This window comes from Herpailurus yagouaroundi, unplaced genomic scaffold, assembly GCF_014898765.1.
Source record: "Herpailurus yagouaroundi ecotype Mexico unplaced genomic scaffold, PumYag 181, whole genome shotgun sequence".
In the NCBI taxonomy this organism is placed as follows: Eukaryota; Metazoa; Chordata; class Mammalia; order Carnivora; family Felidae; genus Herpailurus; species Herpailurus yagouaroundi.
Genome location: NW_024412412.1, coordinates 1033964 through 1059026, shown reverse-complemented (window position 1 = coordinate 1059026; position 25063 = coordinate 1033964). Strand labels below are relative to the sequence as shown.

Genomic DNA, 25063 nt, shown 5'->3' with positions numbered 1-25063 from the left:
ACCACCACCCAGGGATGATCATTACTAATATTTTGGTGGCTTTCTGTATTCGATTTCTATTGCTTGCCTGTGATGGTTACTTGGCTAGGCTGTGGTGCCCGGATATTTGGTGAAATAGTAGTCGGGGCACCTGGGTGGCTCAGGTCACGATCTCACGGTCTGTGAGTTCAAGCCCTGCGTCGGGCTCTGTGCCGACAGCTCAGAGCCTGGAGCCTGTTTCAGATTCTGCGTCTCCCTCTCTCTCTGTGACCCTCCCCTGTTCACGCTCTGTCTCTCTCTTCTTCAAAAAAATAAATAAACGTTAAAAAAATAAATAAATAAAAAGAAATACTAGTCTACGGGGTGAAGTGAAGGCATTTTTTAGATGTGATTAACATTTAAGTCAGTAGACTTTGAGTAAAGTGGATCGCTCTCCACAATGGGGGTGGGCCTCAGCCAATCAGCTGAAGGTCTTAGGAGAAAAGACCGACCTCCTCAAGGAAGAGAGATTCTGCCTCTGCACTGTCTTCTCAGTTGGGCTGAAGTACCAGCTCTTCCCTCGACCCCCAGCCCGCCAGTTTGCTCTGCAGAATTCAGACTTGCTCACCTCCCAATTCACGTGAGCTAACTCCATAAAATCGGTCTCTCTCACTACACATGCACACGCACACGCCCTGTTGGTTCTGTTTCTCTGGACGATCCTGGCTAATAACTGCATAACACGTTCTCACAAGCTTAGTGGCTTCAGGCAACCCTCACGTGTTAGCTCACGTTACAACTGTAGGTCGAGTCTGGCACACGCGACGGGTTCTCCGCTCACGGTATCACAGTCTGGCATCAAGGAGCCAGACACCCTGAGCTCTCATCCGGACGCTCTGGAAAGAACCCAGGTCCACGCTTACTCAGGTTGTTGGCAGAAGGCTGCTCCTTGTGGTTGCAGGAAGGGGGTCCGCTCTCTTTTCTGGCTGTTGGCCAAAGACTGTCCTCTCCGAGAGGCCGCCTCGGGTTCTTTCCGGGCGGACCCCTCGGAGCCACGAATGGCCCGTCCACTCTTTCTCCTCTATCAGATCTCTGGCTTCCCTTCCTGCCACCAGCCAGAGAAAACTGCTATGAGGTCCAGCCTCGGGGATCAGGTCTGTTTGCCACATAAAGTCACGTGGCCGAGAGAGGGCTACGTCACGGTACGCACTGGCCGCCCACACTCACAGGGAAAGGACGATACACAGAAGAGGGTCAGCTTGGACTTTTGCACACCACATAATCTTTGCAGAATTTGCTATGACTTTTCCAATGTTGGAGTCTCAGAAATTTTATAAACATAATACCAAAACCATTTTGTTATACAATGAAAAATTCTTTGTCAACATTTATAATTGGTGACAGATAAGTATCATTTTGCACGTTAATGGATATTTACTGTTTCTTTTTTTTTTTTTATATTTACTGTTTCTAATTAATTCTTCACTACAAATAATAGCAAACAATTGGAATTTCTTCTAGGATTTCCTTTTGTTTTGATTAAACCTTTTATTGAAATTTGACTATTTCTTTAGGGTTCCATTAAGTGGAATTGATATAAATGTTTTTGATATACATTGCCAAATTTCTCAGCTTCAAACATTTTTATTCTAATGTAAAGTTATTTCAAAAGCAATTTAGTTCCTCAAAATCTCACTTTCTTAGCTCTGTGAAAATTATGTCTGTAATTATTATTTAGTTTCAGGTGCCTCATTAGTGTCCTGGTGATACATCTATTTATTCATTTACTTGATAATTATCATATTTATATACTCAGTCTTCAGCACATACCAATTTATTGTATGAATAAATGAACGAATTCATATGTTATGTATCATGCACCAAAGAAGGCAATGAATTCCAAAGAAGAAATTCTCTTTACCACGTTGGGGCAGTTATACAGAGTGAGACTTCCTGCGGCTTCAAGTTTAGTATTGGGTTTCATGTTGTTTAATGCTGCCCCCACACCTTACAGATTTGCCTCTGCTCTTTTCTCCTTATTCAGCATGTTCTCTGGAAACAGCCCTTCAGCAGCTGATCGATTCTGAGTTATTAACAGAAATGCTCTCTGACTTGTCACAGGAGCACGACGGATGCTTCTGTGCTGCTAGACATTTTGAAGTCTACAAAAGTGAAGAGAGTTACTCGCGTTCAGAGAACAATGCCTTCAACACCCTTCGCTGATCGAGGGGGAACAATTCTCTGTCCATTATGCTGTCAGAGCTCTGTCACAAGCCGAGAGATGAACTGAGAGAATGCTTGAGTTCCTGAGCCGGAAGGCACACACGAAAGCTAGACGAACAGCAGAAAAGTGCACGAAAATAGCTCATGAGTAGACCGGAGAGTGCATAAGTGCATTTTGCAGCTTTGAGAGTTAGTGGGAATGACTTGACTTTTTGGAAAGTTGAGAGCTCATATAATCAGAAATGGGAAAAATGGCGGAAAAAGGAAAACCGATAACATTTTATCTCTATCTCTAAATCTAGTTTCCTGCCAAAAGGGCTAAGAAGGAAAAGTGACTAAAATTAAAGAACATCCTAAATTGTCAAAGTTTGAAAAAGTAATTAAAAGGAAGAAAAAGACTTCATAGTGGCTCTCTTTATCTAGTAAGTGTATCTTTCTTTCAGTTAATTCACTCGGTCCTGATCAAAGTGGGGATCAGAACAAAGCTGCAGAATATCTATAAAGTAGTGAAAATGAAAGAGTCACATATCAAGGTATACGAGATGCAGCAAAAGACACACTGTTAGGAATATTCGTAGTCTTATTAAACACTTATTACTAAATAGGCATTCAGCTGAAAAATGAGAGAAATAATGAAATGGATCTAAGGAGACAAAAAGGAAAAAAAATCAACAGAAGCATAAATTAATGAATCAGAAAACAGGAGAGCTACAGAAAATTGATAAACCAAAGCAAGAGCTGATTGGACAACCCGGCCCTTACAACATTCTCCAGCTGCATCCCAGATGCCCACCTTCTGTTCTCAAGATGACCCCTAATATTGACACTGCAGCCTAAATTATTTTCCCAATAAGCCAATCCATAAGAATACTCTAAGACCCTTATTTCCTGATGTTTCTAGAGATGCATGGATTGGCAATGGACTTCCACAAAGGCGCCAGTATTTGACATAAGGCGACGGTCTAAATTGGGAGATTCTCAAGGTATTCTTCAGAAGCCTGATCTTTTAATGTGCTGTTGAATTCTCTTTGTTAGCATTTTGTTGAGGATTTTACATTAATATTCATCAGCGATTTCGGCCTGTAGTTTTTTTGTTTTGTTTTTAGTTTCTTTGTCTGGCTTTGGTATCAGGGTAGTGTTGCCCACAGAGAATGAGCTTACAAGTATCTCTCAGTATTCTGGTTTTTGGATTGGTATTTCAGGTGTTTCTGAGATAGTGTCCTGATGCAGTTTTAGAGAAACGCAATAGGGCAGTGTCAGCACAATGACTACCCCTCAGGACTGTACAGACGTAGATATTTAAACTATTCATAGACTAAGGGCACCAGTAAATGTAAAAGCTAATTTGGAGTTACTGCCATTCTAGTCAGATTCTCCGTAGCCATACTGTGAGGATGCAGGTTCAGAGGCACACAGGTCCCAGGGGATCCCCCCGTGGTGCCATCCCGGCAGTAAGCAGGTGACACCCTCACTCACAGTTACCTTTTCTCTGCACACTACATGCAGGAATGAAAACCCAGAGGCAGTTCCCCATATATATATATACACACACACATTATACATTATATGTATACATTATATGTGCATATATACATTTATGTGCACACAAGAATGTCCGGACAGGGTGTGATTGTCAGAAATGGCTACTCCCCAAGGCACGGGAATGTGAGAGAGAGAATGACGTTCTACTTCATATAATTCTGTCTTGGGGTAGCTTGTAAAAGGAGTACAAATAATTTTGCAATTCAAAAAATCAATTTAGTAACTTAATTAATGGATTGATGGTATATTCTGAGGCTGGCCCCTGGACCACACAGACACCACTCTCGTCTGGATCGTGAAGCTTCAGTGTCCCGGCTTCTCGAGACACAGGCCACTATGAGGGTTTCTCACTGCAGAGGACCACCCAGACCTGCCTTCCTTGTCTGCATCTGCAGCGGCGTAAGCAAAATTTGGTTAAGCAGAATTCTGTGTTCTGTAGATTATGGATTTGAATGTGTGGTTCCCCATAAAAGGGCTGGACAAGCCCTGTGCTGCAGCCCACTGGGCTGATGGTCCTCACGGGTTTTCATGAGCAAAAGGAGGCGGGGTCGCAGGAACAGTACTAGTTGGTGTAGGCTGCAAACCAGCTCTCGGAGTCAAACACTAGAAATACAGGAGGAGTAGACGGAATAAACAGAACATGAAATTTTAAGGAGGAACTTTTCACTTGCCTTTCCTTTTACTTAGTTCTTGATTTGACTTTCAAAACATCAAAACAACAGGAAGAGAATCAGAATGAGAACAGAGTCAGTGTGTGTGCTGTAAACCTAAGAGATGAAATCAGGTAAAGCTGGGAACGTACTAGACAAACATAAAATAGGTGAGGATGTGTGAGGCCGGGTCCTTGTTCTGCACGTGAAATGGAGAACTAGAAACGAGCAGCGAAGCTGAGTGCGCCCCCTTCCCCCCCGGGGACAGTGGGGTCACTCCCCTCCTGGGTGGGGACCTGGGGGGCACGGCGCCCCCTGGCGAGAGAGGCTGCAGGCTGCCTGGGAGCCAGGGGGCGGGACTCAGGAGAGCGGCGCCCCAGAGACGCAGAGCTCCCGGGTTCCTCCAGCTGAAGGAAAGAAACGGAGCCGCCAGCCCATAGGTGGCAGTGGAAACCGCGACAGAGGGTGCTTTCTCCGCGGGAGCACATGGTGTCCTGTTAAGGGAAGAAGCGCAGCTTTAAGGTGTGCGATATTCTCCAGGAGGCTAGCATCTGGTCCCTTCCTGGACTAATGGAAGAGTGTAAGGATCTGGGTGGGTGTGAATCAGTTTTGCACACATCTTGCCAACGGAGGATCTTCATTTTTAGAACCTGGACAAACGATTCCTTTGACGGTGCCCTGAGGGCCGCTCTGTAATTAAGCTGATGAGCGAGGATTCCTCAGAAGTGGCTCCTGAGGCGTTGGCTTAGCTCACTCACTCTGTGCACGGAGCAAGGACAATGAGACCTAACGCTTCTCTTGCCCTCACGAGCACACGGGTGACGGGGGGCAGCAAGCAAGCGTGTGGCAGTGGTAAGCACGGGGCACCAAGGGAGCACCCTGCAGGGGCACCTAACCCGGGGAGACTCCCCAGAGGAGGTGATCCTGAGCTGGGCCCTGAAGCATGAGCAAGAGCCCAGGACTGCTGGGGCCCGTGGTGCATTCGGGAACTCTGAGTGGTTCCGGAGGGCCGGAATGTAGACCCGGGGGTTCGGGCCCAGTGGGAAGTGAGGCCTCACAGGCTGTGTCGGGGCTGGACCATGAAGCACCTGCCACGGGACTCGTCCAAGTTAACCGGGTGCACGCTAGAAAGCGGAGGGGGAGGACGGCATGGGGAATGGGAAGCGGGCTTCCGGGCTGCTGTTTGAGACGTGCCAGGAGCTGAGCGGTCTGAAGGAGACTTTGAGCCCAAATCCAAAACGGGGTCCCAGGATCAGGAAACAGAAAACGCCAAGACTCACGGTGCTGGTGGGAATGAGGGAAGCGCTCTGAGAGACCCCCACTCTCTCTAGATGGGTTCTGAATATTCCGAATGCCCCGTGACTTCTTTTCTTTTCAATTTTTTTTAACGTTTTATTTATTTGAGAGACAGAGCATGAACGGGGGAGGGTCAGAGAGAGAGAGAGGGAGACACAGAATCCGAAGCAGGCTCCAGGCTCCGAGCTGTCAGCACAGAGCCCGACGTGGGGCTCGATCCCACGAACCGTGAGATCATGACCTGAGCCGAAGTCGGACGCTTAACCGACTGAGCCACCCAGGCGCCCCTCGTGACTTCTTTCAAAGGTTTCTCGGGTGGGCTCCACTGTGTCTCAGAAGGGGGCCCGACCCCTCCCCAGTAGCCCAGTGATATCACCGTTTGTCACGGGCCAGTGGATTCTGGGAGACTCACAGAGCAATTAGCCAGCTGAGCCACATGACCAGGTTACGGTATGTTTGGGAAAAGGTAGCTTTTCCCAGGCTGATGAGCCGGAAAGGACACCCGAGCCCATCTTCTGAGGCAGGCCACCCGGCAGGCAGGTTCTCCCCCGCTCCTCCCCCAGGTCTCCTCACCCCACCATCAGCCAAGGGGGAGTGAGCAGGCGCTGGGCTCATCTCACATCTCAAGTTGCCTGGACACGAACACCTCAGAAAAAGGCAGTGAGGCCGACGTCCATTCGTCCTCTTCCTGTCCCAGAAGAAAGTCCGTTTGTCACCCCAGAGGAACTGCTTGCACAGACTCCATGTTGGTTCGCCCACTTCTGGTTCAGTCGCCGGATCTGCGGGTGCCTCCGTTTTGTGTGCAGCTCTGTGCGTTTTGGCAGATCGTGGACTCACGACGGAGACACGGAGCTCTTCCTTTCTCTGAAGGCTTGCAAGTGGCTGCCATTGTCATATGACTTCATACGCCCGCTCAACGACCTTCCTTCAATATTTCTTGTGCTACTTGTCTGTTGGCAACGATTTTCCAGCTTTGGTTCTTATAACATAGCCCTTATTTCACTTCCACTCATGAAAGCCATTGTTCTTTTCTTTTTCTTCTTATTTTGAGAGAGAGAGAGAGAGAGCATGAGTAGGGAGGGGCAGAGAGAGAGAGAGAGAGAGAGAGAGAGAGGGAGAGAGAGAATCCCAAGCAGGCTCTGTGCCATCAGGACAGAGCCCAATGTGAGGCTTGAACTCCCGAAACCGTGAGATCGTGACCCGAGCCGAAATCAAGAGTCAGACACCTGGCTGACCGAACCAGCTGGGTGCCCCATGAAAGACATTTCTCAGTCTAGAATTCTGGCTGACGGTTTTTTTGTTTGTTTGTTTGTTTTGTTTTGTTTTTTCCCCGTGCTTTAAAGATGTCACTTCCTTGTTTCCCGGCTCCAGTAACTTAGGGTGAAAAGTCTGCCCCAAGTTTTTTTCCTCTGTATGTAGCGGCTTTTATTTTTCTGCAGCTTTCCTCAAGCTTTTCTCTGTCTCCTTGGTTTCTGCTAGTTTGAGTACGATGTCTGTATACATGTGTGGAGTTTGGTTTCTTGTATTTCTCTTTCTCGAGATTTTCTGAGATTCTCCAATCTGGGATTTGTGTCACTATTTGTGGGCACTCTTGGGACATGCTCGCCTTCCTCTGTTGCTCCCGGGGTTCCGATCCTGCGTGTGCGAGAGTGTCAGGTATTTTCCCGCAGGCTCCGGAATGTTCTTTTCTGCTTTTTCACCCACTCTTTTCCCCTCTGAGCTTCTGTTCGGTAAATTCTGGGGACCTATCTTCAAACTCCTGGATTGGTTACTCAGTTACGTTATGTCCACTGATGAGTTCATCGGCAAGACGCGATTTTTATTTGCAGTATTTGTCTGCCTCTTCCTAGCACTTTTCATCCCTCACCCTCTTCCCCTGGGTCTTTTGTTATGTTAACCAAGCATTTTGAGGTTCTGATAGCTTCACTGTCTCTAAATTCTCTGGGTGGCTCTGCATCTTGAGAGTGGGTTTTGTTGTACTATGTCTAAATTCTGGCGGATGCTGGCCACCATGTGCACAATGGCAGAAACAGAGGTAAGTAGGGTTCGTGTTTGGGAGCGGACGTACCTCGTATTCTGCCAGGTGAGATCCGGCCACCACTGCCTTTGTCTCAGGGTGAGGGCTGGACACGCCACGTGCCTGGGCCACAGACAGGGCTTCTACCCAGCTGTCCTCCCTCCCACTGTTTGCTATCCTGTGATGATGGCAGGGGGACGTTCACTGTGTGGAACAGGCGGCCACTAGAAGCCCTGCGTGGCTAACGCAGGGAGGGGGAGTGCTTTCCAGGGCCCCCGCCACCCCTGCAGCAGCTGCACCCTGCCCCGGTCTTGTGTGGGGAGCCTTTCCTGGCCCTCCTGGCGGAAGGACAGCTACTCTGCTCTTGCATGAGGATGTGAGCCAGGACTGTGGGTGGAGGGTTTTTCCGCCACCTTTCCCCTGCGTGTTTGCCCACACCCCCTCTGGCAGCTTACGGCCCTGTGCCACAGGAAGCTGCGGTCCAGCCAGGGGCCCCAGGGTTCTACATGTTCCCCGAAGGTGGGGAACCGCACAGCTGCTCCAGCGGGTGGGGTGAGGGGCTCTCCCATTTCCAGCCCTGTTCCCAACGGCGGAGGGCCGTCGAGAAGAGCGGGGGGCTGTGTGCTCCCCGTGGGCCGGGGGTTCCCATGGATCCACACTAGCAGCTGTGAGCAGCTGCTGACACTCAGGCCGACCCTGCCTCACGAGACACAGCTTGCCAATCCAGTCCCTGCCGGAGGGTCTGAACCTCCCCAGCTCTGTGGATGGTGGTCTTGCAGGGTCCCGGCTTTCCTCTAGACGTCAGGGTGGCACGGATGGACTTTCCCTCGTGCCTACATCCGAGGCAGGACTGGGACTCCGTTCACCTGCCACCCCCCCCCCCCCCACGCTGCTTTTCCCAATGAAGGACTAAATGGACATCCTTCTATGCGAATTTGTAGAGACACCTCGCTATACTGACTGGCTGGCTACCTAGGATCCTGCCATACGGATGAGACAGTTCAGTTCACCTTCTCCTTTTATTTAAGATGCATCTCATACACTGTTGAGTAGAGCGCACACTTGCATGAGTGATGGCGTTAACGCCAAGCAGGGAAGATGGACACCAGGCTGTTCTCCTGCCCCCATGGCGTCTACTTCCTTCCCTCCGTCCTTAGACATAAATTGTTTTCATTACTTTCTTATGTATTCTTTCATTGTTTCCTTATGTAATATAAACCTATAGGAATTTCATTCTTATTTCTCCATCTTTATTATACAGGAAGTGCGTGTTTTATAACGTGCTACGCTTTGCTTTCTAAAATTTATACAACCTGTATCTTGCCACATCAGTACGTGCAAGTCTGACTCATGTTTACGGCCGCATAATGTTCTAGTATATTCTATAAACGGTATTCTAGTGTTGGTATATCTATTAGTCAGTCCGATAGCAGTGGACTGTGGGTTAAACTTTTATGCCCTAACAGCGTTATAAGGAATAGTTTTGCACACATCACTCCCTGCAGGAGCGGGTGAGTCAGGGGACAAGTTCTCCAAAGTGGGACCCAACCCCTACTGATGGGTGTTTAGGTGATTTATAGTTTCTTACAACGACCTACGATGAAACCGTGAACATCACTGTATTTTTGTACAGCTTTGTGCGCTTTTCAGGAATTTCTTTAGAATGTGTCTTTAGATTTCTAGTTTCAAATGGTATGCTAAAATACGCTCTGGAAAGTTTTAGTGATTTCTAAGGTATGTGAATAATCTTTTCCTGGCTTTACCCATATTTACATCATGGTGTTTATTTTTTCTCATTAATTTGTAAAGCGTCTCTATGTATTAAGAACACAAGTGGGACACTTAATGGCAAAACATTTCCCCCGTTAATAATAAAACATTATTAATTAAAATTAATAATTTTAATTATTGTTTTACCTTCATGATGATACTTTTAATTTGTTGGTAGGTTTGTTCACTTTGACTATGAGTCAGTTGTTAATACTATGAATTCAAATCTGTCATTTTCTTGTGGTTTCTCACTGTGGAATAATGTTTGGATATGTCTTCTCCATCTGAAAGTCATAAAACATTCACACACACATACACGCATACGTGTGTAAGTGTGCACACACATGATACACACCCACATACACTGATAGGATTCTTATGCTTATACCTCCTATCCACCTGTGCTTATCTTTATATATAAAGTAGTTCTTGAAATAAGTCCTTTCTCCATAAATTTAAAATGCTACTCTCCTGAGAGAGGACTCAGAGATGTTCAAAATTATAAGAGCTTTGACTTCTCAATTCAACTAACCAGAAAAGAAAAAAGAAACAACTTAAATACAACGTAAGAACTATCAATGTTGCTTCACAGTCTGGGTGTAGAATAGACCAGAATAGGGACGCTCTATTTGTGGTAAGGGACCGCATATCAGATTAAGTGGACGCAAACGATCCTCGCGGGACCGGGGGTGTCCCCAGTGCTCAGGGCCGGTCCCCAGGAACCACAGGCAGTGGGCACAGGGGTGAGGTGAGGGACAGGTTCATGTTCTCCAGGACGCGGGTCCGCTAATCTGGGGGTCCCCGGCCACGGCTGCTCTTAGGATTCCACATGTTCCTTTGTCCACTTTCCCGTGACACCCGCTGGTCTCTGGGCGCGTGACCCTGCCATCCGCAGGCAAACACTCTCTGGGCGTGGGGTTAAAGCCACTACTTTCATTTTAAATCTGTGGGGGGGCACTTCTGTGACATTCGTCACCTCACTTGTCTGAGTCGGGGGTTCTGAGTAAATAGTTGAGCTTTTGTGACGCCGCTTCAAATGGCAAGAAATGAAATCACGCTAAAATCTATAAAATTCTAAACAAATGCAACATGGGCGAAGATGCTGCTAGGCAGTAACAGCAATCGCTTGATGGATGTGCGTCCCAGTAACAGAACTTGTACAGAAGACGGACTCATGGGGCCTCCACGGACGTGGCAAATCCACAGAGGGCTCCTATCGGGCACGGCACCCTGGGGTCACCTCGCCACACCGCCCTCCTTGTCTTGTTTGCTCCAGGGCCGTGCCAGATGAGGGGAGAGAATCATCCGCACGCTTATGCGTGGAACTCAGCTCGGCGCCCCAGCGCTTACTGGAAGCCTGGATGGGGGGACGGAGTGTGGGGAAGTGCAGCCCAACAGCCAGGTTATCTCTGTGGCAGTGTGGGCGGCGCCTGGGGGCCGAGGGCGGAGGTCGGGCTATGTCTGGAAGAGGGTCAGCGGCCAGGCACCACTGATGACTCGTTCCCCCAACTTCTACCGGGGCGGACGTGGCTCAGGCACTCAGAAACCAGCCGTGCGCGAACGCCCAGCCTGACTTCCACCCGTGGACGGTCCACACCTGGATTGTGACGTCAGGCGGCCTCGGCCCCCTCATGGCTCTTGGGTTTTGGAGGGAATTTTGACTGTTTTGGGTCATGGTGCGGGTTTTACAAATGTAAACTCCTAACGCTGTCTGGTGGGCACCCAGTACCAGACCCCGGGCGGTCTCCACCCGCGGGAGAATAAGGTGGCCTCAGGTCCCGAGGACAAATCCACGGTAGACACGCAGAAGGTCGGGGGAGGGCTAGTCCCCGGGGGCCGGCAGGGCAAAGGGGAGGAAAGTCATTAACACGAAAATAAAGTTCGTAATTCTGAACACGACCTGATCCCCGCCCACCATTAAAACACAGCCCGCCTTTCTTTCTCTTTCCTGTGGTTTGCTTTAAATGTATGCAATCGTGGTATGAATCACAAACTTTCCAAATGCCAGCCCACGCCAGTGGCCACGTGCCCAGTGGTTCAGAGCCCCCAGACCGTGCGTGACTGTCCCCAGCTTGAGCCCCCAGACCTGCTCAGCACAGCGGTTGCCTGTGTGAGTCCTGATGCTTCACGATCGTCAAACGTGACCCGAAGCAGCCCAGGGAAACAGCTGGTCGGCTCCCTGCCCTGCTTGCGGAGGCCGGCCAGGTTTGCGCCTGGCTCCACGGCGTCTTAAGTCCTGAGGACAGCTTTCCAGTAATGGCGCTGCCCGACTGTGTCTTTGCTTATGCACACCTCCCTTCCCCGGGGTCCCTCCAGCACATCAGTGCTCACCCCAAGCTTGTCCCCGACAAACCCAACAGTCTTCTCTGTGTGAGGCAGAGCGGAGTGGAGTGAGACAGGCCGCGGTGTCTGCCTCCACCCCACTTCCCATCCGGCATTCCCAACACGGTCACTGACTTAAACTGAACCAGGTCGCAAAGACGTGGTTTGCGCTGGTGAAGTGTGAGATGTGGCTGCAGCTTACAGTTTGTGCACCCTGCACGCTAACGTTAGTGACGAGCTGCAGGGGCTGGGGGGAGTCACAACGCTGTTTTGCTGGTCACCGCGTGCACCAGGCACGGGCAGGGACGACACAGAGATCACACCTCAGTCTGGGGCTTCGTCCCCACGCTCACGGGTTATGGTGAACGACTCTGCGACACCAGCAAGACACGAAGAAGCGGGTCCCCGGGTGCCGAACCTTCAACGTGGGAAACTAACAGCTTGCAGGGGGAGGAGCCAGACAGCTGAGCCTTGAGTAGCACGGGTCTGAACTGCGTGGGTCCCCTTCTGCGTGGATTTTTTCCAATAGATACAGTGCGGCACAGTAAATGTATTTTCTCTTGCTTAGGGTTTTCTTGTTTTAAATTCGTTAATTTTTTTTAACATTTACTTATTGTTGAGAAAGAGACAGAATGCAAGTGGGGGTGAGGCAGAGAGAGAGGGAGACACAGAATCCGAAGCAGGCTCCAGGCTCCGAGCTGTCGGCACGGAGCCCGACGTGGGGCTCGAACCCACCAACTGTGAGATCATGACCTGAGCTGAAGTCAGACGCTCAACCTACTGAGCCACCCAGGTGCCCCGCTTAGGATTTTCTTAATAACATTTTCCTCTAGCTTATTTTATTATAGGAACACGGTATATCGTACGTACATCATATAAACTATGTGTTGATTGACTACTTATGTTATTGGTAAGGCTTCCAGCCAACAGTAGGCTATTAGTAGTTAAGCTTTTGGGGGAGTCAAAAGCCGTACGCAGACTTTCGACTGCCAAGGGGTCAGCGAATCCAGAAGCCCGTGTTGCCCGAGGGTCAAATGTGCATCCAAACTTAGCTGCTGGGACCGGACAGACAGAGCAAGGCGAGTGGTAAGGGCCATGTTTTGCACAGTTCATATGAATACCTCTTTCCCACATAGCTTCCCCTGCTTATATTTTGAAAATCCGTTAAATTTATCAGCCATCTATGTTTGGACAGCACCATAAAGCATACGCTATTGTACTTGTGAAAGTCATACGGGTTCTGTCCCCTCCCCCGCAAACACAAAGGTTGCCTACAAACGCACTTACAAAGTTTCAGCCGACAGCACAGCCCCTATCGTGATTCTCACACACAGACACACACGTGTGCACACAAATACGCTCCTGGAAAACCAACCCGCCATCACCTGAGAACACAGGATGGATCACACCGGCTATGATGGTGGCTTTAGGATTAACTGACATAGAAATCACCCAAGTAAATGACCAAACGTACGGCTTTTAAAAGAACTAAACAAAACATTTTTTGAAGGTCTTGAGACTGGTGGCCATCCATCTAATATTCGCAACCCAGAAATGTGAAGGTGGCCACGACGGGCCTACGGCCGGACAGGGAAGCGGGGGAGGAGGGCTTACGTTTGGAGATCTGCCAGTGGCCTCGGTCCGATGGGCTTGAGCAGGGGCTCTGGCCGCATGGCCGCCGTGGGCGACGTCTTGGGGCTGGAGTCGGACTCCGCACTCTCCTCGTCGCCCATGGCTTTGATGTAGCTCCCACTCCTCATTCTCCGGCAGGGGATCTCCTCGTCCTTGCCGCCCGTGGGGCACCCCCCCCACTCGTCCTGAGGCACCTAGGGGAGAACAGACACACGCACGCGTCAGGGGCTCCTCGCGGGGGACAGATGCTCTGTGAATTCTGGAAGACACGCCTCGTATGGCCGCTTGTCACTGAGGGCGGGGCGCGTGAAGACACGCGCTTCCTGGAGCTGAGCCCTAAGGACATTAATGGACAATCGTTGCCTTTCCCCATTAAAAGGCTGATACACAGACGCGGAAAAAGTGAGGGCACATGAGGAACGGCGGAGGAGAGGAAACCACTCGGAATCTCAGCACCCAGAAAACAACCCTGCTCACGTTTCAGATTTACTTCCTTTTGGCCCAAAAGGAAATCGAAATCGTGTTGAGCAGGCTGGGGGGCACAGAGGTGTCCGGGATATGGAGGACAAGGAAGACTAGAGGGCGGGACAGGGCGACGTTCCTGGGGTTCGCCCCGGGTGCGGATACAGGAGCCGGTGAGGCTGGAGGCCGAGGGGCGTCGGCGTGTGGGATGCTCGTGCTCGCTCACAGACCCGACAGGCCCCACATGCACCGCCAGCTCCAGGCTCTGGGCCCGGCCCTGAGATGGGAGAGCAGGCGGGCACCTTGGGACCCACCTGCCACACCTGGGACCCGAGCACCTCCCTCCGTAAGCGGCGAAGTCCCAGCACCTGCTCCGTGCCGCCAGGGTCGGGCGCTCCTCACCGTTCACCCCGCTTGGTCAAGCACCCTGCCGGCTCCCGCGCACCAGCTTGGAAAAGCAGCGCGTTCGGGGAAAAGCGCCTTATTCAGTTCCTTCAAACGCCTGACCGTGGCATCGCTCCGGCACATGACGTCTGGCACAGATAGCCCAGGACAGGACAGCGGCCAGGACCACAGCTCCCCCACGGTCCCTGTAAACTCTGCGGGCGCGGGCATCTGGACAGCCCCGGGGGCGATGGCATACATGGGTCCCGTCTGCACGTTTGTTTTTCTAAAACAGCACGTTCCCGGACCGGCTCAGGTCCACGGGAAGCTTGTGGAACCGCGGCAGGAGCACGCAGCGGAGCAGACCCAGACGCTGTGATGAGGGGCGGCTCCAGCAGAAACTTCCAGGTCGTCAGGTCCTCACTCAGCTCTGACCGCACGGCGCTCTGTGGCTGGGGGACTCACACGGGCCAGTCCCTGTGGCTGCAGAACAGCGGTTGGCCGGGTGGCCTCAACAGCCTTTCCAGGGAGCGTCACTAAGCTCCTGTGTGCAGGTCCCCACACGGTGCAGACGGGCATGAGACCACGTCCACAGACCAAGACAGCCGAAGATCTCGGCCTGTTCATGCTCTCTGGCCCAGCAAGTGGCTTCTGTGGAGGTGTCCGCAGACTGTCAGATTCGGTGCCAGGGGTTGGCGAATTAGCCACTATGGGAAAGGAGGAAACCCGGAAGCATCCCATAGGAAGCAGCTTCGGTACTTGCCACAATCACACAATGCCTACTTCAGCCCCCCAGATAACTGCAGAGGAACATGTATTCAGCCATGGAAAGAGGTTCACGGGGGAGAAAGAAAGCAGGTTTTAAAATACAGTCTGCACTCAATTTTTTTTATACTTTAAAAATAGATAACGCCTGCATTATGCATGAAGACACAGCTGGCAGAATGTGGAGTGGGGGTCATCCCTGGGAGAGTGATTATGGGCTCCTCAGTTCTCTTCATTCTGGTATTTTCCAGATTGACCACTTGGAACATATACTGCAGTTACAACAGAAAATAAACTTATTTTTAATTCAAGAAAAAAATCGGTCCTCACGGCCCCTGGGTGGCTCAGTCGTTAAGCATCCAACTTCAGCTCAGGTCGTGATCTGGTGGTTTGTGAGTTCAAGCCCCACGTCGGGGTCACTGCTGACAGCTCGGAGCCTAGAGCCTACTTCGGATTCTGTGTCTCCCTCTCTCTGCCTCTCCCCCGCTTACATTCTTCCTCCCTCTCTCAAAAAATATATACAAAAATCTTTCTGGTGTGTTACAGCATCAAACACCTGCAGCAGGTGCACAAGAGTGGCCAAATGTCCAGCCACAAACATCACACACCTCTGTGGCTTCCAGCGAGTGAATGCACAGATGGCTGTCTCCTGACAACAGCCACCAGCCTCTGCAAATCCGAAGGTCACTTGCTGCGTCTAGTGACCATCATCCACCCGCATATGACGAGGAGCAAGGTTGATCATCTCTGAGTAGGTGTTTTCCTGTGGCTGACCTTAGGAGCCTCCTGTTTTCGCTGCAAGGATACTTCAGCTCCGCGTATTAAAATACATCCTCCCTTCCTTCCAAGCAGTAAGACACGGGTGAAAGGGCCCAGGGCTCTGAACAATGTGCTCTTTCAGGTGTTGAAATCAAGGAAGAAAAATAGCATTGAACGCTGTGTGTCCTGCAGGGAAATGTCTTCTTCATTCAGTCAACAAGTTTTTTGTTTTAAATGTGTACCAAGTACTTTAGCCAACGGGGATATCGTTGAGAGCAAGACAGGTGGGCTTCCGAACCCTGGATTTCCACTGTACAGGACTACAGGCCTCCAGGGGCCATCACGGAAACATGGGACAGGTGTGACACTCACACACTTGGAGAGCGTCACAGCATCCCAGGGCCAGAGATGCTAGTTTTGGGGAAGCACAAAGCAGTCTCACCAAGTGAAGACCGGGCTCACGTCCTGTATGACTCTGAATGTCTCTTCCCATCTAGTTACTTAAGCCTTGAATCTAACCCTGTGTGGTATATAAATCGAGGGGTTTTGTGTGTGTGTGTGTGTGTGTGTGTGTGTGTGTGTGTGTGTTTGCAATTTTAATGAACAATGAATTCTTCAGGACTGCAAGTAACCAGGTAAACCAAGGGAAGGGTGAGCTTTGGTTTGATGTTTCACCAAGAATTTTTTACCATTTCCAAAAACCCCACCAGGTGGGCGAATCCGGTGTCTTTGTAAGTGCCCCCACCGGTCTAACCGGTAGCCCTCAATTCCGGTGAATCCGCAGCCAGGAAGGAACACGCTTCCCAGCACTCCAGTCTGAACAGCGCTTGCCATTAGAACTCACGCTTTCTGTTGAAAGTGATCCTCCCTTTATTTCTGTCACGTTAGCGTTTGGGCACTTAAAGACGTGCGTGTCTCAAGTAGTGTGTGTAGACCACAGTGTGTAAGTTCAGTTTACAACAGTCGAGGGGACATTATGAAACTTGTGATAAATGGGACACTTGTTTTGCTGAGTTCATGAGCCATCGTTACGGACAGGAAAGCTGTTTGAACGATTACACGGATGCGTCATCAGTGCAAGGAGTGTGCAGAGAAGGTGGGGAGGTCATCACGATGGGGGCGGGGACATAGGGCGCAGGGAGTGGTGCATGCGGACCCCCTGCTTGGTCACCAGCCCAGGGGAGAGAGCGGGCAGCTGAGCATCCGAGGTCCCTCTGCCTCGTGCCATCTGGTCACACGGATGCTTCTCAGCTGGAGGTCCCTCTGGGACATTCGGCAACATCTGGAGACAGGTTTCTGTCTCCAAAATGGCGGCACTGCTGGCGGCCAGTGGGCAGAGGCCAGGGATGCTGCTCAACGTCCAGGTGCACGGGCCACCCCCACAAGAGAGACAGCTGTCCAGCCCGGCATCGGCCCACCGTCAGCCGCGGAGAAAATCTGGAGGCCAGGGTGCTGCCTGCGCTGGGCCACGTGCATCCAGCCAGGCGAGGCAGGGGCGAGGCAGCCCGGATCGGCCCCGGGACCCAGGTCTCCTTAGCGTGGCTGGGGACTGCCTTTGCGTTGGCTCACTCCTGTATGGCCATTTACCCCGTGCGCCACCGTTCAGTTGCTGAGTTCATTTTCTTCAGGCCACCGCGGTTTCCGTTTCCTTTGCCACGACCAGGACAGACGACGGACAGAAGCCAGACACGGCCGGGAGTCCTGGGCCACTGGCCAGACTCCGGCCCGCCTGTACTCATGCTGCCCCGAGGGCTGGGCTCAGCACCCCCTCGCTCACTCGGTGAATTCCCTGCTGCCGCCTGCAGGCCACGCATCCGGACGCCCTCTGCCGGGAAACATGCGGGCCGGGCCGGGGGAGGCCCATGCCCGCGGGTAGGGAAGCAGAAGAGAGAGGGACCTCACCGCACGGAGGTGCCCGATGGCGCCGCATGAACAGTCTCGCCTCTGAACCCAAGGAGCCTGAGACCCCCGGGCCCTCCCACTCAGGCATGACTGCTCTTTGACTTCCTGCTGGAAACGCCACAGTGGCCACACGTCATGTGGGTGACGTCACTCCTAGCTGTAAACCTGGATGAAACAGAATGTTCGCTCGGGCCGCGGCGTAGGCTAACGACCCACGATCTTCAAGGGGCTCGTGCTTTACTGTCAAATCTAACCGCAAACTCTGACCAACACAAAATCAGCCTCAGGGCTGGCAAACACTTGAAACCCCAACTTCCTCCCATGAAGAATTCATCTCAACAGACATGTCCTGAAAGCCTGTCGCTGTGGGATGGGACAATTCCAGGTACGAAGGCTGATGTCCTGCCGTGGGACCCAGTGCTGGTGGCCGTTCTGTGGGCCTGTTACTCATTATTCCTGCCCCGAGGGTGGCCGGGGGATGTGCTGCTTGGCTCTTTCGGGCGTGGGCTCTGTGGTCCTCAGGACTCTGCCTCCTAGAGGTTCCGTCTCCCCAGACCTGCCCGGGGTGGGGTCTCCTGTCATGCGGCAGGCAGCACCCCCACAGCCCCGTGAAGAAGCCCTCCAGGTGAGCCCTTCGCAGGGGATGCTGTTGCTCCCAGACTCACCAGCCTGGTCATGGGGACACTGCACGGGACAGGAGTGACAGGCTGCCTAGAAACTGCCACATGCGTGAGGAGATGTGACCTCTTGGGGGAGTGGGCCAGGAAGCACACAGAAACCCTGTAAGAGGCAGGGGACGGGGAGGGGCTGGGAGAAGGACCAGCCGTTTCCACCAGGACGAGGGGGCAGCAGATACGAGCACAGGGCGCACGTCACCAGGGACACAGCAGCTCAGCAGTTGCACAAGTGGCCCGAACGACTGAAATTCCTGTGTGGCTGCAATGCCAAGCCGTTTCCTGTGGTGACGGGTCACGGGGGACAGCCTTGGGGGGGGACCGGTTGTAGGGGCAGTCACGTGACCCCAGCGGCTCTACAGTCCCTGAAGCTCCTGTGGACGGTCCCAGGCAGATCACGTGCTGCCCGTGTGTGGACAACACCCAGGAGCCACTCTAAGTGAGCCCATTGATGGGGGGGCCGCAGGTAGATCCACAACCGAAAGGCATGACCTCTCTGGCCCTTTCAAGACTGTGCGTTTGTGTCCAAAGTGGCTTCGGACATGCCTCCCGGCCTGGTATTTCATTCTGGCCTTGGCAATGAGACTGCTGCCTTGGAGTGACCATGACCTAAGGTCTTGAGCAGGTCCCTGCCCAGGTTCCCAGACTGGAACCTGCCTCCGGCACCGTGGTGTGCATGCATGGAGGGCAGAGTAGCTGAGCGCGGGCTCCTCCCGCCGGCCACACCAGCTGTGCTCCTACTAGAACCGAAGGGCCTTCCGTGAAGCCTGTGGGAATAGCCGCTTTCATGAGGAGGCAGGAGTCCGGCGAGAACATGGGAACATGGGGTCGGGGGCTCGCCTACCCTCCAGTGCTGGGATCAGCCTCCTCTTGCTCAGGGGACACCGGGCAGCTTCCTCTCATGGTTTCCAAGTGTCCTCCGCGACGTCACGGGACAGGTGCACCTCTTGCCCAGGCGCGAGGTCTCTGTGCCGCATCAGGGCCGCAGGGGGAGGGCGGTCTGCCGACTCCAAGCCTGCAGCCTGTTGGGCACCCGGGTCACAGACAGCCAAGCCGACGAGCACAGACCGAGGGGCAGACCGGCACGGGGTGTGGGAGTCAGGCAGGAAGGAGACGCACACACGGTCGGCAGCCGCTGGGGAAGGGGGTCCGGGGCGGGCAAGTCCTGAAGGAGCGTGCACGGCCCCCGGCCCTGAGTTACAACGGACCCTTCGCCTCCGGTCGCGTGGAAGCCGATGGCTGGTACTGAGATTCCTTTCAGATGCTTGATGAAGAAACAATAAACAGGCTCTCTTTGAAAAAAGACGGGTGGTTTCTCTAGACCACGTAATAGGACCCGGAAACAAATGCAATTGGGAAACGTGGCATTAAAATTTTTTTTTAATGTTTATTTATTTTTGAGAGACAGAGAGAGACAGAGTGTGAGCAGGGAAGGGGCAGAGAGAGAGGGAGACACAGAATCGGAAGCAGGCTCCAGGCTCCGAGCTGTCAGCACAGAGCCCGTATCCATGAACTGCGAGATCACGACCTGAGCCAAAGTCAGACGCTCAACCAACTGAGCCACCCAGGCGCCCCACGGGAAACGTAGCATTTTTAAGAAGCACTTTTGTGTGCATGCTTGATCCTCCCGCTGAACTTTTGCTTGGAGGCCAGACCCCCAGAGCCCGGGGAAGGGAGTCTGAGGTGCTCCCCAGCCGTGTGCAGACGACTGCACTTCATTCTGCTGCTACTTTTCTCTGGTTAGCTTCCCAACACGTCAATATGGAAGTGTTTCCTGTGTAGACGCCAGACACCGTGGCCACCAGATCTCCGAGGCCACCGATTCACCAGGAGGGACTCACAGGCCGGGTGAAGACACCCAAGAGGGGAGACGGGGGGGCGGGAGAGGGAGCCTGGGAGGGGAGGGGCGGTGGGGACGCTGCAGCCACGGGTCAGGGGCCACGGAGCCACGGAGCCACGGGCAGGCCAGGCCCACATTCCTGCCGGGGAAGGCAGGTGTGCCTGCCGTGACTGCCCTCCCGCAGGCACCTCCCCCTTCGCGCATGGAGAACTCCCTGAGCTCAGGGCTGCGGTCAGCCCCCAGTCAGCGTGACATTCATTAGAAGTTTGACCTTAGGTGCTTTGTCTGCAGAGGTAGAAAAGACGAAAACATCTGTTTCAGAGCATAAAATGCCTCCTGATTTTCTTTCAATCCTGTCTATTGTCTGCTTCGACCGACTTAGAAACGCAAAGAGCCTTCCTCTGGCATGAACTCGGCATCCGTACGGACCGAAGGTGGAGGAAAACGCAGCTCCCTCTCTTAGCTCCACGTCTGCCTAGTTTTCGGGGGAACGAATGTGAGCAGAACTTATAAGTGCTTATTCCTCCCTTCTTGTCTCCTGAGTTTTATCCTGTAGGGTCTGCAGACACGTTCCTCCTCTTCCCCAGCTGTGGCTGGGAACGAAACCTGGGCTCACAAGGGTCCGCAGATTCACATGTCCACAGGAAAGGTAGTGCAGTCGGCAGGGGGAGACCTGTGTGAGGGCTGGCCGTGGGTCCGTGACGTCCCGGGACAGCAGAACAGACAGCCTGGGGAGACAGGGGCATCGCTTGTGAGGTCACCGCCATATTCGCCAGAGTGACCCACAGTGACGGAGCAGATGATGGCGGGACAGGAAGGAAGTGCCGAGCTGCGTCCTCCAGAGGGCACTGTCCCCGCCCTGGGCTCACCTCTGCTGTAGCACAGGTGTGGGTCTGTGCACCGAGACACAACTTCTTGAGGTCCTGGTCCTCCTCACCACCCGCCACACATCCGTGTCAGGACCGCGTATCCCAGGGGTCTAGAACTTGGCCAGGGCAGCCCCCGCTCACCTTCACCCCTGAGGCACCGGCTGCACTGGGGAAGCTCCGGGAGGGAAGGGGGAGGACGGCTGAGGAGTGGGTTGCATGAGCACACGAGCAGAGGGACCACAGGAGCCCGAGGCGGGGACAGACGGGCACCTGCACCGACACCGTGAAGCTGGCGCAGACGGAACCAGATCGAGGGACGCCGCTCCTCCAGAGCTGGTTCCTCAACAACACGCACACACACACACACACACACACACACACACGCACACACACACATCCACACACACACACACACACACACACACACACACACACACATCCACACACACACACACACACACACACACATACGTGCACTTTAAGGAAAAAGAGAGAAAATGCAGAAGGAGACAATGGGCTTTAAAGAGACAGATGAACCGGTTTCCACGTAGCCCCTTATCTGGATCCAGATCCAAACCGTTAAAAAGAAATCGGGAGCAATGGGGACAGTTGAGGACTGAGCACATGTGTGAAGCTAGCACACCATCATTATTTCCTGACGTCTGAGGACGGTGTTGCAGTTATGCTTCTAAAGACACAGCCCGTATCTTCTGGTGCGGGTCCTTCACAGGTGAGTGCAGGAACGGGTCCTTGGGATGCGGGCATTTCCTTCCATCCGCGCGGGCGGGCGAGGGGGTGTGGACGGGACAAGACCCTCTGGGAACCCACCTTCCTGAAGGGAGGTAGTGAGCATACAGGGGTCACTCTATTACACTCCTGCCTTTACTTCGTATTTTCCATAATGAAAACAAATTAAAACCAGCAGCTGGCGGACAGAGAAAGGATGTTTGGTCAAGGGCAGGAAGAGCCCAGGGTGTGAGGCACCACAGAGGACGTGTGGCAGGAGACGTGTCCTGGAAAGGGGCAGTTTTTGGAGGCAGACACCCGGGGGCCCACACACCGGAGACACAGCTTCACGGTGAAGTGTCCAGGAGGCCGCAGAGAGAAGAGCGGGAGACTTTGCATTTCCAGCAGGGGCCGGCGCGAACCCTGAGTCTGTTTGTCACGTTCCTTTAGACGGGCAGGTAAGACTCGTACGTCATACAGGACTGGGGCTTGCTAACCACAAGCAAAGCTGAAGCCTCTCCCACGGCTCTGCAAACAACATCTCACCCTGCTACCAACTCGTGTCTTCGAGTCGATCTGCCTGTGAAAGTGACTTGTTAGCATTTCCTTTCAAAACAGAACCGCTGTTTTAGGCAGTGTGCCAGGGTGGCATCTTTGCAGCCACCTGCATCCTGGGAAGACCCACAGTCGTCCACCTGCCCCGTGAGTCCACTGCCCGGTGACTCAGCTAGTGTCCACCAGCGTCCCTCATTCTAGGGGTCGGGTCTCTCCAGGCGCACAAGGGACTGGGAGGGGAACACCGTCCCGTCCCTACCCAAGACAACTCTCCCCGTTCTGAGCTCTGCTAAGGGCACCGGCAGCCGGTAAGAGGGATTGGGAGGCATCTGTAGAGGAAGCAGGAGCCTCCTAATTGTAAGCGTGCTCAGGGATGGTGTCAGGAGGAGGCAGACACTCAGGGACGTCACAGAAGCATCCCACCGTGAGCGGCTCTCGCCCTTCGCCCCGTTCACTTGTGTGTGTGTCTTTGCCCGCCCCGGACAAAGGCCCAGAGGCCGCCCCGGAGGAGCAGATACGGGTTCCAGGCACGCCCAGTGGTGCTTTAAGGCTCAGACACACTCCAGTCGGGAGAGGTTGGGGGGGCCTGCTGGCTACAGGGCACCTTCCAAAGAGGGAACAGACCAGGGGCTGATGTGCTTTGTAGTTGGGGCCACATCCTCCAGCCCTGAGGCACCAAAGGAGTGGCCCACCGCGCTTGGGGCTGAGGACTGACGGGGGATGGCATTGAGAGGGCCCCAGAGGCCAGCCCACCGTGCTTGGGGCCCAGGACTGATGGGGGTGAGGGGAGTCATTGGGAGGGCCTCAGAGGCCAGCCCACCGCGTTTGGGGCTGAGGACTGACGGGGGATGGCATTGAGAGGGCCCCAGAGGCCAGCCCACCGCGTTTGGGGCCGAAGACTGATGGGGGCAGGGGCATTGGGAGGGCCTCAGAGGCCAGCCCACCGCGCTTGGGGCTGAGGACTGATGGGGGATGGCATTGAGAGGGCCCCAGAGGCCAGCCCACCGCGTTTGGAGCCGAGGACTGACAGGGGCGGGGGCACTGGGAGGGCCTCAGAGGCCAGCCCACCACGCTTGGGGCCGAGGACTGATGGGGGGGGGCACTGGGAAGGCCTCAGAGGCCAGCCCACCGCGCTTGGGGCCGAAGACTGACGGAAGGGGGGAGGGGTGGCATTGGGAGGGCCTCAGAGGCCAGCCCACCGCCCGCGACTGCCTGTCGGCGAGACCGTGCCGGGAGGCGGCCCGGACCCCTTACCTGCAGGTAGTGGCACGGCCTCAGGGCGGGCTTGGCGTCCTGGGGGAGCAGAGGCTTGTCCAGGTTCAGCGAGCTCTTGCGGTAGGCCTCCTTGGCCTGGCTCACGGTGAGCGTGGACCAGGAGCTCCGCTTCATGTACTTGGTGTCGGGCGTCATGGTCAGGCCCTCGCAGGCCGAGCACTTGACGTCGCTGTTGCTCTTGGACGTCTTCAGGGACAGGTCCCCGAAGGGGCCCGGGAGCACCTCGGGGTAGCAGTGGGAGACGTGGTCCACGTGGTGCCTGTTGACCACGCTGGACGTGCGGCAGGTGCTGTCGCTGTCCAGGTTGTCGTCGGAGCTCCACCAGCTGCTGGCGCCCGACCGGGGCTTGCCGTCGGGCTTCCGCTCCTTGCTTTTACTCCTCTTGCCGTGCTTGGGGTGGTGGGTGTGGTGGTGGTCCTCCGCCCGGCCGTCGCCCTTGGTCCCGTTGACGTGGCCCTTGGAGGGGCCCTCGAGCGAGTGCGACTTGGTGAAGAGTTTCTGCACGGAGTGCACGAGGTGCCGTATCCTGCCCGGGCTCTCGCCGCGCTGCCCCGCGGCCGCGGACGTCCTCTGGTACTGCAGCGTGTGGAACCCGTCCCTGTGCAGAGGTCCCTGCTTCTCGAACTGGTCCAGGAGGTTGGCGGGGATGCGGTTGGCCCTGGCGCCGGCGTGCGGCACGGCGCAGTCGTCTCTCGTGTCGTAGTGGGAGCTGTAGTGCATCCTGGGGAAGGTGCTGCTGGACACGTGGTCGCCCAGCACCACGGGCATCATCACGCACTCCGAGTGCACGGAGCTGCCGGGGGAGCAGCGGTGGTGGTCCAGGGGGCAGCCGTCCACCGGGCTGAGCAGGTAGGGCTGCCTGGCCTCCTGCACATGGTGCAGGTGGTCGTGCGCGCGCTCGCAGTCCTCGGGGCCCGCGAGGCCGCAGGTGTGGGCGGAGCACAGCGGGGCTGGGGCCCGGCCCCCCGGCAGCCCCTTCATGTTCCTGGGAGCCGGCGAGTACCTTCCCTCATTGAAGTGCTGCGTCGGGGACCATGAGTACTGCTGGTCTGTTGAGAGAACACACAGAGCCGTTTCAGCCGCCACCCTCATTGACGTTCTGGAAGAGTCAATTATTGCACACCCCACGCGGGCACTGTTTTATCCGGTCCTCAGGGGTCAGTTTCGGGCACTGGAGAGGGGAATCATCTTTCCCTACACGCTGACTGCTCCAAAGTAGGAGACTATTAAGGAGCATGAACTCTCAGGGCGCCCAGTGGCTCAGTCGGTTAAGCATCAAACTTTGGCTCAGGTCATGATCTCGCGGTTCATGGGTTCAAGCCCCGTATCGGACCCTGTGCTGACGGCTCAGAGCCTGGAGCCTGCTTCGGATTCTGTGTTTCCCTCTCTCTCTGCCCCTCCCCTGCTTGCACTCTCTCTCTCTCTCTCTCTCTCTCTCTCTC

At 54.0% G+C, this 25063-nt stretch overlaps 1 protein-coding gene across 8 annotated transcripts in view; it reads right to left on the bottom strand.

Moving 5' to 3' along the window:
* The window catches only part of DLGAP2 (DLG associated protein 2), a 788462-nt gene that overhangs the window by 97506 nt on the left and 665893 nt on the right, over window positions 1-25063 (bottom strand). For all 8 annotated transcript variants that reach the window (XM_040489789.1, XM_040489787.1, XM_040489792.1 and 5 more), the window contains 2 exons: window positions 23601-24670; window positions 13393-13604 (listed from right to left, as the gene is read on the bottom strand). In XM_040489789.1, the coding sequence (XP_040345723.1) occupies window positions 13393-13604; window positions 23601-24670 (1282 nt within the window). The remainder of the gene's footprint in view (window positions 1-13392; window positions 13605-23600; window positions 24671-25063) is intronic.